Source organism: Helianthus annuus, chromosome 12, assembly GCF_002127325.2.
Source record: "Helianthus annuus cultivar XRQ/B chromosome 12, HanXRQr2.0-SUNRISE, whole genome shotgun sequence".
Taxonomy (NCBI): Eukaryota; Viridiplantae; Streptophyta; class Magnoliopsida; order Asterales; family Asteraceae; genus Helianthus; species Helianthus annuus.
The window spans coordinates 14145991-14159235 of record NC_035444.2 but is presented as its reverse complement, the minus strand read 5'-3'; the positions used below and the strand labels follow the sequence as shown (position 1 = coordinate 14159235).

Here is a 13245-nt window from a genome sequence, read left to right as displayed (position 1 = left end):
CCAGTAGAACCACCCGATCATATCCATCTCCACTAGGCAATAATGTCTATACACCAATTCAGGAGGAAACCCAATAAATCTGGGAAAAACCCCCTTTGTAGGAATCGAACCCATGACCTAATGGTCATAAGCCTTATCCCACCACCAAGATACCACTAGGCTATAATGCCATGGGTTGTAGTTGATAAGTTTTAAGGGTTAGAATGTTTTTAATATATAAATAATAGTGCAAGTTCATAAGTCAACATTCAACAATGGCTGCCTTTATTCAAGAAGCTCAAATGAATTGAAGAAGTTGGTTGGTAACCCACCGACTTTCTTCTTTAAGATAGTATAGAATTTGGGTTATTAGAACGAGAATCGAGTTAATTGTTTTTAAAGTGTTACGGCCTACGGGAGATCAGAATGCTGTTTTTAAAGTAAGCTATACGTGATGCGACAGCATATGTTATATACCATATTGGCCTAGTATTATGTGATCGTGTTTGTGTTTGTGTGTGCTCCTGGTATTTCTACGAGTGGTTCTCAATGTGTTAAAGATGTTGATGCCGTCGCAGTTTACAGTGATACAAAGTCTGTGAAACCTCGACAAAAATTAAAGAATTTACTTGCAAACTGCCAATCAACCTCAAAATTACTAACCCAAATTGCTCTGTTACTAATTAACCTTGAGCCAAGGAGGGCGTTCGACACAAAACAAATCCAAAAAAAGAACAATGAAAACCGCATAATAATGCATTTAGCACTTGTACCCGTAGCTGACAAATACAAGAAGAAATTCAATAGAACATAATCATGAGAACCTTAATGCATTTGTACGTGCTACTTGAGGGATACAATGAGATTTAGAAAGATACAAGGATAAACATTAAGAAAAACACTTCTGTAAAATCAAATGCTCACCAGCTGCAACTTTTCATTAGAAACAAATTCCTGCAACTGCAAGTATCAACCTCCCAATTCAAAAAAAAAAAAAAAAAAAAAAAAAAAAAAAAAAAAAAAACAGCAAAGATACTGTAGATCAGCTTTTGAATCTTCGATGTTCAATACATTCGGCACATAACCAAACTTAAGTAAATAACCTCAATAACCATATATAAAGATTTGTACTTTTTGCTCTAACTGCAAGACATAACTTGATTATATAACCATGTGCCGTGCCCAACTCTTTCTAACTCTTATTTATTTCTACGAAACTCTACCAAAACCACCATGTAGAAAAGTATCAAGTGGTTATCACAGATCTCTGAATAAAATTGAACGCGCACCTAAGATACTACACAAGTAATATAATATAAGAACATAGACCAAACAGCATGAGTCTGTCTTTAAACGGCAAACCTTAACCCTTGTCAAAAGGGTAAACCTAGACGAACCAGGGAGCAATATGCCATAATGCTGAAAGTAAGCAAGCCATTTGATCTAATTTATGCAGAAAATGATGAACATTAAACCTTGAAAGATGTGAGTTTTAAATTGCGCGCATCAGGAGCACATCACATGATGCGGAGGATACATCGCATTGTGTGATGCGACTCCATGATGTGCGCATCACGTGATGTGGTCTGAACATATCGAGCCGTCGACTGAATAAATCTGACTAGAAATGATGAGCATCTTATATCTTAGTGTTCAATAGTAACAAGTTAAAATATTAACTTAAATAACCTTTTAGTTTGTTTTAATACATATGCATCCGCACATAATGCCCGAGCTTCGCGCATCACACATTGGCTTTTGAGATCAAATCACATAGATCGCCAGGCACTTTTTAAAACTAACACGTGATGATCTAAATAGTTAGCGAGAAGCATAAAGCAGCCCATCATTCAATCAATTCTCACCTCAACAGACATAAACAAACATAAATCTAGCAAACAAGCTACAGAAAAGAACAGTGACACAAATTTCACATCAACGGCAACACAAATTTATTCGCCACTAAACCCTTCAACATACCGATACACAGTACACAAAACAAAGGGGATCAAGTGTATTGCCAAGCCAAAAGAAATATATGTCAATCATCAATATCGTAAAACACTACAAACAATTCATTTTATAAAAGTCTCATCAGATAAATGATCAAAACTTCAAATTAACCAATACCGAACACAACCGACCTCAAATCGGCACGTATCTCTTCAAAACCTGCTTCCCTGTAACCGCCACTCCCACCGCAAGTCCACCAATCGCTCCGGCCACCGCCGCCGACCTCGGCCCCGCCGCCGCCTTATACAACGCACCAGTCCCCAACCCTGCCACCACACTATTAATAATATCATCCGTATCTCTAACCGCCACCATCCCACTCTCCATACCTGCATACAATAATCCAATAATTCCGGCATGATTCCCGTACTTTCCCCCAAACTTTCCACACGAATTCAGGATCCGATTCACCTTGATCTTCTTACTGTCGGCCGGTTCGAACGCCTTGACGCCTTCGGTTAATCCTTTTCCGGCGCCGATGATTGCGCCGCCGAGGTAGCCGATGCCGGTGTAGTAGGTTAGGTTTTCTCCCCATGAGCGGCGTTGAGCGATGGATTCTTCTTGGAAGAGGTATTCCGGTGAGGTGGGGAGCTTGTATAGGGTTTGGGCTGGGATGTTGAGGTCTTGGTAGGGGTTGTAGAGGCGGCGATTCTCGTCGGATTGGTTGGGGTTTGGAGATCGGGGAGAGTATGACATGGTGGAATTAGGATTAGGGTTTGAAAGGGGTGAAATTAGGGTTAGGGTTTGGAAATTGGGGAAAGTGAAGAGGCGGTGATGAAAAAATCAAAACCCCAAAGAAAGAAAGAGAGAGAGAGGCTTTCGGTTCACGCGAGAAGGTTCTCTGGTTTTCCATATGGTTAGGCGGTAGACCGGTTTTATGTTCAATGCTTTAGAATATTCTTTTGACTTAATTCCAATTTTGCCCTTGTCTATTTTCCACATCTTTAATTTATATATTTATCATTATTATTTTTATGATTTAATTAGATTATTCTTTTGAACACAAAGGTCCGGAGTCCAGACATAGGATCGCCCTTGTGTCCCGAACATAAAACAGTCAACTCAGCTCGTTAATTTTTTAGAACTGAAAAGTCGAGCTCAAGCTCAACTTGTAAAAACTTCGAGCCCAATCGAGTCAGCTCGTTAATTTTATTTTAACTTTTTATTAATTTTTACAAGTATTTATAAAATAAAAAATTAACACACAATTCTAAAATATAGATATATACACACACACATACATACAAGTCACTAAGTCGAGCCACGACTCGAGCCATTGAGTCAAGCCATCAAGCCAAGCTACGGTCAAGCCACGAGCTGAGAACCCCTGGCTCAATCTCGGCTCGATTACAAAACGAGTTGGCTCGGATTGAAGAACCAAAAAACCGTATTTAGGCCGGAGCCTGTAAACGAGGATTTGGATCTTGTCAAGGGTTGAGAAAGGTTCCTGCAAAACAGAAAACCGTTAGGCTCGCCGCAGAGATGGGAGGGCCCCTCTGCGACCACCCTCCGGCGTGAGGATAAGTATTGGTAGAGAGAGAAAATAAGGACGAAGGTTCAGAGAAATCGTACTTGGATTTGTACTTGAAGGGGTATTTATAGTAGTCAACTGAGATGGCATCATCCGTCTAGACGCACTTGAATGGAGGCTCGTCTTCGGAGGTTTTTGATACGGAACGGACATGTTTTAGATGTCCGTCCAAGTGGAGTCCGATTTGTCTCAAGGATCATGTCCGGCTTCGGACATGTATCTTCAAGCTTTTTTCGAGCGAGTTTTTTTCGATCATTTTTCGAGTGATTTTTGAGCGAGATGCGAGCTTTTTGAACTCCCTAAACAAAACGTGATGACCTGGCCCACCCACAACAAGGAAAAACCACTAGCTCATCCGGAAACAAAATTTGTCCCAAACGAGACTTTATCATGACCTCTTATTTGTAAAGTAATGGGGCTACCACTCAACTAGAAGCTTGATGGTTATAATTAAATTAGATACCAAAGTCTTTTTAGGTTAAATGTGTGTTTTGTAATGTGTTTATTCTCAATTGAGGTGCACAACCAAACCACTTGGAGATTTGAAAACAGTATACATAACTCGTAGGTTTCTAGTTGGTTTATTGTCCTCTCATTTGAAAATGGTTAAACGTGAATCGAACTGGTAAAAAACCATCAAAAGTGTTGAAAACTTGTAAAAAACCGACAAAATCCGAACTGATTTGAAACTAAAACTAGTTTTGACTTTTTGTTGACCAGTCCTAGTCGGTTTAGGCTTTGAACCTGATTTGTGCATCTCTATTCTCAGGTAGTTGAGAGTTCTAGTCTCATGATGGACAATGATGTAGATTTAAGAGTAATTTTAGGTAATATTTAAACTAGTCATTCTAAAAGAAATTGAATTAGATAATTATCATACATGTAATTTTAAAATAATGTATAAATATTATAAACGTATAAAATGGATGCTTTTCTTAAGAAAAGATCTACATAGGTTAATATATACATAGAAATTGATTTAAAAAAATATTAACAATGGAGTATTATTCAGGTTATCGATCACATCATGAATCGTATGGTCTAAACCACTTGTTCCATATTAAAAAGTGTCATTTTTTTGACGGTGACTGTCTTTTTTTGAGTGACCCAATGTCACACCGTCTAAACGGCGGACATAGCCAAGATCTGCCCAGACTACGTTGTCTTAATCAGACCCGCGCTGGGTTGGTCAGACTTAGTTACGGCGTTCCCCTGGAAACCGTACTGCCTCCACACGAGATGCCTCGCTGAAGTAACAGCAGGATGAAAACCAGGGTGCGGCTCAGGATTGAACCCCCCTCGGTGGGTTTATTACCATCATTGCCCAACATCCACCCCTACCACTAGGCCATAAGTAAAGGGATTACTAAAAAGCGTCATACTTACAATTGTAAAACTTATTTTCTGAAATATTCAACGATACAACTGTAATAGAGCTTTTCAATTGTACCTTAACTAATCCTCCATGAGAACCATATAAATTTGTGGGTATTCTAGAATCCAGTTCGTCATTTTTATTTTGACTACTAATTTTCAATATATATGATTTTATTTTGACTAGTAATCTGCTCATTTTTATTGTCTCCAACTACACCCAGATATTACTTAAACACACACACACATCTTTCTATGATCATTTAGCAACATAAAACTGACAGCTCGGATCATAAATTCATGTTTACCTACACAGAATCATAAAAAAGGCCTCAAAGCACCATTGGGCATTCTCAGATCTTTAGCTATGTCTGAGAATTATCAGACCTTTGTCATCAGTAAGCCGTCTTGAATCGTTGTTACTAAATATGTTAATCCACGACGACCATTTAAGTAACTTACTCGATATCTTATATAATGAGACAGGACGGTTATAAGAATGAGAGGCATTCAATGCAGAACCAACATTATATATATATACAAGTGTTTATACGGTTCTTATAGCGCTCTATTCAGAATTGAATGTCTTAAACATTAATCTATAAACTAACTGCTTCAAATATCCTACAAATCAAAATCCAATTTACAAAAGAAGTAAAAAAAAACGATCCTAGATATTGGCAAACAAAAGGAGTAAAAGGTACTTTCTTTTGACATTTATGTGGTTCAAATAACAAAATCTAAATAGAAAACATCACCCCCCCAAAAAAGAACAAATGTTAAGATTATGCTGTGCAAATCATGTTCCAAGAGCGGTTCATTGTTCTGCTGGATTCCTATCATCATCAAACACTTGTGCTACTATTCACCAGAATAACAAAATCTGACGATTGTCAACCATGGTTTGACCAACCCAACCTAAAAGTCCCGTCCTTTATACGGCATTTCCTGTATGAGATGAAAGATGGTACGTTTTCATGCGTATACGTATAATAGGGGTAGGGATAGTGTACATTAATTCAGAAGTGTATTATAACACTATATATAACACTATATAAACACCGTATAACACTATGTAACACCATATAACACCATATAACACTATGTAACACTATATAACACTGTATAACAATATATAACACTATACATCTATCATAAACATGCTATCAGACAAAATATAGTGTTATATTTGTTATATAGTGTTATATATAGTGTTACATAGTGTTATATGGTGTTATATGGTGTTACATAGTGCTATACGGTGTTTATATGATGTTATATAGTGTTATATATATTGTTATAATACACTTCTCACACTTCTTACACTTCTCACACTTCTGGATTAATGTACAGGATCCTCTACCGGTATAATAGATTGCAAATAAATTACTAAATATTCATATTAACCCAATTAAAAATCATAACATCAAATATACCCATTTCAAAATTTATTTACACCCTTTCCTTAAAAACTCGCCTTAGGATACACAAGACTGTGGATTGTAAGAATAAAGAGAAGGGTATAATAGTCATTGTATCTAAAAAATGGGTAAATTTTTTTAATGTATTTTCATTGAATATTTTGATATTATTTTCCAGCATTTATTACAACGAAACTGTAATGAACTTTCATGTTTGTTGTCAATGTTATGTAGCGAAATACATTTTTTTACAGTTTAACACAAAAATCCATTAAACGGATAGACATAGAATAAGTTATAAGTCAACACTTTCTTACCGGAGGATAAGTTGGCATGTATACCACCTGCCCGGGTTGACCAAAAAGCATCTGTTGCCCATACTGCAATAGAATTACCATTTTACCCATGTCAGAGTATAAAAACACCCCAGTAAATAAAAAAAGAGCAGGCGGAACCACCAACATACCTGTGGACCATTCGAGTGATAATATGTCGGTGGGGGTTGCAAAGGTGTTCCTTGCGGACCAAAAATAACAGGCTGGTGTGGCGGAAATGCGGGTCCCATCTGCAAAGATAAATACACATACAGATTTAAAAAAAAAATATTTCCATTGTAAGTTTGTAACTATTATTGAAAACTCACTCCAACAGGCATGCCATGCATATGTGGGACCGGGCCCACATTAGTCGGGTAGTAAAAGGAGGCATCGGATACAGGAGATGCAGCCCTTAATGGTGCCGATAACGGAACAAAACTCTTGGCGTTTGGGTTAAATCTGAATTCCTGGATGTATAATGATAAACAGAAAGTCAAAATTGTTAAAAAAAAAAAATTTCAGAGCAGCCATATATTTTATTAAGAAAATGAGTGATCATTGTGAGTTTGTGACAAACTATAACCATCATAAGCAGTTATATCTATATGATACTATCAGTGTTATGATTCGTATTTGTATAAATTAAGTTCTAATACATCCTTTTGAAAAGAGTAAAATGCCATTTTCGTCCCTGAGGTTTGACCAGTTTTGCGACTTTCGTCCAAAGGTTTGTTTTTCCGCATCTGGATCCAAAAGGTTTGAAATCTTGCTATTTTCATCTAGCTCATTAACTCCATTCATTTTTCTCCGTTAAATCAAGGGTATTTCCGTCTTTTTTGCTAACTTAAAGGGCAATTCGGTCTTTTTTCAATTTATGTAAAAAGACCGAATACCCTTGACAGAATTGACTTTTAACTTAACAAAAAAGACTGAAATACCCCTGACTTGATGGAGAAAAATGAATGGAGCTAACGAGCCGGATGAAAATGGCAAGATTTCAACCTTTTGGATCCAGATGCAAAAAAACAAACCTTTGGATGAAAGTCGCAAAACTGGCCAAACCTCAGGGGCAAAAATGGCATTTTACTCTTTTAAAATTTAAAGACTCATATCCTTCTAAATTTCATAAAAACACTAACAAAATCTTATTTACGATTCCATGGTTGCTAAAACAAAATCAGGAAAACATTAACCATGAAATGTGTAAATACAATATTGATGAAATTGCCCGTATTATATTTACAACAACCAGATATGGAATGTTAACCTTTGCATGAGGATTCAAAGTTGACTTTTCTGAAGTCAAAGAGCCCACTGATGAACTAGGTGATAATCCGGGCCCACTTGAAGCAGGGGCAGCATTTCCAGATTCTGATGTGGATGATACTTCACTAGAATTCGCCTTTTCTTGAACGTTAGATGAGACATGGGATGGTGCATGCGCAGTAGCAGTTGCTGAAAGTCCTTTATCAGTACTTTCTTTATTTGGATCTGCAGAAACATCTATAGATAAGAGAATATTATGAAAAAGAAACGAACAGCCTGTTGTCACTAATATAAACAATAAAGATTATCATTGCCATAGGTATAAAAAAAATACTAACCCTCGGATTTTGAAGCCTGGCTTTGCTCATACAACTGCATTAATCAAACACAATATGAACGGTCGGAAATTATCTAAAAGGAGTAGTTAGCCAGTGGTAAGTGGTAAAAACACAAAATTTACCATGTGCTTTTCTGTATCATCTTTAGTGTGATTACTTCCAACACGCTGTTGATTCGTCTGATTGTTTTCAACACTGTACAAACAAAGGCTTAGTGGGAAACTTGATTTAAAAACAGATCTTACCAGTTGACTGTACATAAAACATCACAATTTGAAAGGAAAAAAAAAACAATATATATATATATATTATACATACATGCTTTGGCCATCTAGAGCATCAGATGGATGGAAGTCATTGCTAGTACTCAAAATGGAATCCGAAACATCTCCAAAGGTTTCATCATTTCGTGAATCCAAAACGTCTTCATTTTCGTCATAACCACTATCATCAACCACGCGAGTAACAGATGAATATTTAGTTTCTTCATCGAGATCAAACTTGTCATGAAAGTGGATGCCTCTTTCCTAATTACAAAATAAAAAGTAAAGGGTTTAAGAATTTATAAAATTTGTTTCAATAAAAAAAACAGTGGATTAGTATGAAGAAGCAAAAACTTACTTCTGCTAAATGAAGATCTTGGGTGTCCTCACCCTCGATTTCTCTAGCTAATCTTAACGCTTCCTTTTCTAACTCTCTCATTTGAGGGCCTCTATCAAGCTTTGTTGTGTAGAGCTCCTCGTTAAAGGTACTTTTTACTCCAAATAATGTTGCATTTGCTTCAAATTGATCCCAACCCCTGTGCCAGTGATGGTCAAATGTATTGTCTAGTTCAGGGCACTCTGGATGATCATCATCTGGGACCCACGGTTCCAACTCTCGTTCCAAGTCAACATGCCGGGAGTGAGAAATATTAGAGTCTATCATAATGTCATGCAGTTGATCATGCTCAAGTTCATTCATTAACTCATCCCTAGTCATCAATACACTCTGGCACCAATAATAAAAGAAAAAAAATGCACTTTCATCAATACATATAAATAAGAGTAAAGTACACGGATGGTCCCTATGGTTGACCAAAATTTTGGATTTAGTCCCTACTTTTTTAAAAGTACATGTGATATACATCAGGTTCAGTTACTGAAATGGGTTAACTGGGTCACATTTTTACCCGCATCCGAACCCGAACACCCGCCATGATCCGACCCATCTGCAGCAAATTAGAGCCATGTTTTTATTTTCTATTTTATTTCCAATTTATGCAACTTAATTCCCACGTTTCCTTCTTTTTATTTTTCTGCATTTTAGTTCAAAGTTTGTGATAGTGGTCAAAGTCAGTTTGCATGTTTTTAGGTAGTGGGTCAGTTTCATTTTTTGTTTCTAGATGTACGAGCAAATGGCAAGATGCAAAGGGGTGTTTTGTTTTGTGAAAATATCTATGTTAATTTTACTCATTGGATTATGAGTTGAGTTAATATTATTCCTTGCTAGTTCAAATTTGGCATGTTTGAATGGTGTACTTGGAGCCTAGATTAGAGTCAAATGGTGTATCCGTATCTTGATTCTTGTTTGGTTTTGCCCTAATCGTTTTTCTTGTGTGGTGTTTCTGTAACACAAGAGACCGTTAGATCTGTCCGTTTTATTTAGAGTTTTTTAATTTCCTAGCCGTTACTGAACCGATTGTTATCAACACGGATGGTCCCTGTGGTTTGCACTTTGTAACGCATTTAGTCCTCATCTAACAAATCTAAACGTTTCGACTGGTCCAAGTACGGGACTAAATGCGTTACATAGTACAAACGACATTGACCATCCATGTAGTTTTGGCAAAAGTTGGGGACTAAATGCGTTTCAAAGTGCAAACCACAAGGACCATCCGTGTACCTGTGGAAAGCCAGGGACCAAATCCAAATTTTTGGTCAACCACAGAGACCATCCGTGTACTTTACTCTATTAGTTAACCAACAAAACATCCTAAATACTTAACTTTTAAGTTATCCCTAAAGTCTAAACATCTCCAGAAAGATAGTTGTAACTTGTAAGAATATGATTTTTTAAAGATGACTGAATATAAAAGCAAACCTTTGCTACAATCTGCACAAGTTCTTTAGCAGGTATTATTAACATCTTAGAAGGGGGCTTTTGAACAGCATCTAAACTGTTTTTCTGTCCATGAGATGAACCAGCCTTTGTTACACGAGCCATTTTCAAGATTATTCCTGCAAATAGCAAGAAATAATATATTCAGAAAAGAAACTATGCATTATTTTAACAATAATATGAATAGGGCTGCAAACGAACTGAACGTTCAGTGAACAGTTCGTGAATCGTTCGGCGGGAAGTTCGTTTGTGTTTGTTCGTTTAATAAATAAACGAACACTAACAAACAATTCGGTTTGTTTGGTTAAACGAGAGACCGCGTTCGTTCATTTATGTTCGTGAACGTCCGGTAACGAGTTTGTTTATGTTCGTTTGTGTTCAATAGTTTGTTAGTGCTTTTAACTTTCATATTTTATTTAAATACTTCAAAATTCTGACAAACAAAATATTTAATAAGCATTACTGTATTTTATTATTCTATTTATGAACGCTTGTTTGTGTTCGTTTGTTTTCATTTGTGTTTATGAACATTAGAGTGTGTCCGTTTGTGTTCATGAACGTTTGTTTGCGTTTATTACCTAAAAACCTAACATTAACAAACGAAAACGAACACGTTCATTTCCTTAACGAACGAACACGAACAGAAAATCCCGTTCGGTAAGTGTCCATGAAAAGTTCGTGAACACATATACTTCTGTAACAAACGAACACAAACAAGGCCTTGTTCGCGTTCGTTCGGTTCGTCTGCAGCCCTAAATATGAATGCCAAAGAAAGTACCAAAATCTTTCTCAGCATTTGTGGCATGAAATATTCCAGTAAACACAGAACCATCGATGACCTGGACCTCCACCTGGTGCCCTATGAGGCATGTTGTTGTATAAACTAGTCGATGACGAGACAGGCTTTCAATTCCCCCTTTGTTTTCAGTTTCTAAACATAGACAAACTGAATTTAGAATGATGGCATTGTAAAATCACAAGACGATTGGGTAAAAAAAGTTGTACCTGCCGTTATCGTTCTGCTTATATTTGATTTTCCAGAATGGAATTTATTTTCCACTCGAGTGCCTGTTTCTTTTTCACCTCTTCTACGAGCGAATCCATTTGCGGATGATCTGGACTGTGCAACTTGTTGTGGGTTCATTGCAGAACCGAATTAGTAATGTATCTGCCAAAAAAAATCATCATGATCTGCTAAAAGGTGCCAGAGGTGATTTTGTAAATAAAACTTACAAAAAAAACGCGAGTGTAATCTGTATTTATAGATATATAGTGCATTTCTATTTGTTTTCTTTAATAGCTTATAATCCCAATGAAAGCATCAGTTTGCTTTCTTATTGTAAACAATGAAGATGATAATTCTTCATTCGACAAAATTATCTTTCATACAAATAGATTATAGTATTATACCTTGTCCAACATCATACAACTGCATTCGACAAAATTATCTTTCATACAAGACCTATGTTTGTACCTACTTGCATAAACACCAACCATTCCAGCATAAGTTTAAAAAGTGCAATCTTAGGTAGGACTACTTTTATTTACGACCGACATCAGAATGCTGGTTACAACATGACCCGCATTTTACTAGGGTTTGTTAATTCTTCACGTAGGACTGCTTAAACAGACACCACGCGTTACACAAGCCCCCATCGCTTTTATTATATACGGCTGCTTAATCGACGGTGTGGAAGTTAGGTATCCACAAAAACTTCGCTTGGTAGCTAACTGTTGAATCGAGTGAAATTTCATGTAAGCCACTAAGACCTAAATTTATAAAGTTCCTGCATGATGTGTTCATGATTAAATAGCCAAAATAACATAACTAAGATAAAAGGTGTCTATAGTGCAGTGTGCCTGTTTGATTCAAAGCTCTCCCCTCTACTATGCAATAACAGCGTAACGAAATTCACTCGTCGACATGGGACACACCTCAACAAATTAGGCATATATTTTTGGAAATGAAGATATATAATCAATGTCGGGTTTTTTTATGAAAGAAAATGCTTCAATATATTCAAGCAGTGCTCTTAATTATACAATGATCACAACAGAAATAGCAATTTCCCTTCGTTTTCTTCTTGAAGTTTCAATCCTTAAGCAACTAGTGGAGATAAAGACGGTCCTCCGTCATCCTATTGCAGGCTTCTTATCATTTTCCATTCATTGTATACAACTACAACTAGAGCTGAATTTGAAGAAACATATAGGTATAACTTGCAGCGCATAGACGTAGCTTAGCTCCACGCATTCATTTGTTTTCGTATTGTAATCGTGTGTCGTCAAATGTTGAATACCTAACAATAACTCCAATGCCTCACCTTCTTAAGTTCTCAAATCTTATAAACCATACAGCTACAGACACCAAAAACCCTAATCACCTAATAAAAACCAGAATATCAGCATATGGTTGTAATTTCAGAAGAATCCTAAATCACAATCAGTACAATGAAACTTGTATGATCTAAAAGCAAAAAACCCTAAACCTAAACTATTGGCATCATGTTGCATGTAACCGATTCACACAATCATTAAGTATGTATCCAACTATCCATACACAATTCATAATCAGGAAAACCTGTTCCTCTAGTATGTGTGCGTGACATCATCATACGTCAATATACGGCGATAAATTCAGACGATTGTATAATGAAAGAAAGAAGGATTACCGAAAATATGTTGAAAAACGATGATCAGAAGAGAAATCGTGTTGAAATAGGTGAAATCAAGGAACAATTCGTACTTTTGTAACTGATTTCTCGGTGGAATTTTGGAAACAAATGAAAGTTCAGACCCTAAATCCAGCGAATAGTAGTAGTAGTAGCGTGTGATCGTGATCGTTTTCGTTTTCCCCCAAATTACCCACCAAAGGCTTAGGTTAGGTTTTCCCAGGAACAATTACT

General features: G+C 36.6%; 2 protein-coding genes across 5 annotated transcripts; both read right to left on the bottom strand.

Annotated features, from left to right (window-relative positions):
- Positions 1-1907: 1907 nt before the first annotated feature.
- On the bottom strand, positions 1908-2851 carry LOC110894195 (mitochondrial import inner membrane translocase subunit TIM23-2). The gene has a single exon (XM_022141386.2). The coding sequence runs from the start codon at positions 2686-2688 to the stop codon at positions 2125-2127; it is 564 nt and encodes a 187-aa protein (XP_021997078.1). The 5' UTR covers positions 2689-2851; the 3' UTR covers positions 1908-2124.
- Positions 2852-5447: 2596 nt separating this feature from the next.
- On the bottom strand, positions 5448-13245 carry LOC110894194 (polyadenylate-binding protein-interacting protein 3-like). Of its 4 annotated transcripts, none has more exons than XM_035980804.1 (13): positions 13012-13245; positions 11345-11507; positions 11118-11270; positions 10322-10458; positions 8861-9229; positions 8558-8766; positions 8362-8434; positions 8240-8273; positions 7903-8138; positions 6958-7102; positions 6785-6883; positions 6636-6698; positions 5448-5845 (listed from the first exon to the last, which is right to left on the bottom strand). In XM_035980804.1, the coding sequence occupies exons 2-13, from the start codon at positions 11481-11483 to the stop codon at positions 5832-5834; spliced, it is 1671 nt and encodes a 556-aa protein (XP_035836697.1). In that variant the 5' UTR covers positions 11484-11507; positions 13012-13245; the 3' UTR covers positions 5448-5831. The 4 variants fall into 4 exon arrangements, with proteins under 4 accessions (XP_035836697.1, XP_021997075.1, XP_021997076.1 ...); XM_022141383.2 differs by having other exon boundaries at positions 6962-7102; XM_022141384.2 differs by having other exon boundaries at positions 6962-7102; positions 7903-8126.

Excerpts from the sequence above, each read along its gene's own strand:
- LOC110894195 (XM_022141386.2), bottom strand. The coding sequence starts at position 2,688 with ATGTCATACTCTCCCCGATCTCCAAACCCCAACCAATCCGACGAGAAT.
- LOC110894194 (XM_022141383.2), bottom strand. The coding sequence starts at position 11,483 with ATGAACCCACAACAAGTTGCACAGTCCAGATCATCCGCAAATGGATTC. Across the intron at positions 9,230-10,321 it reads TTGTGCAGATTGTAGCAAAG|AGTGTATTGATGACTAGGGA; the intron begins GTTTGCTTTTAT and ends TATTGGTGCCAG. Across the intron at positions 8,274-8,361 it reads ATGATACAGAAAAGCACATG|TTGTATGAGCAAAGCCAGGC; the intron begins GTAAATTTTGTG and ends TGATTAATGCAG.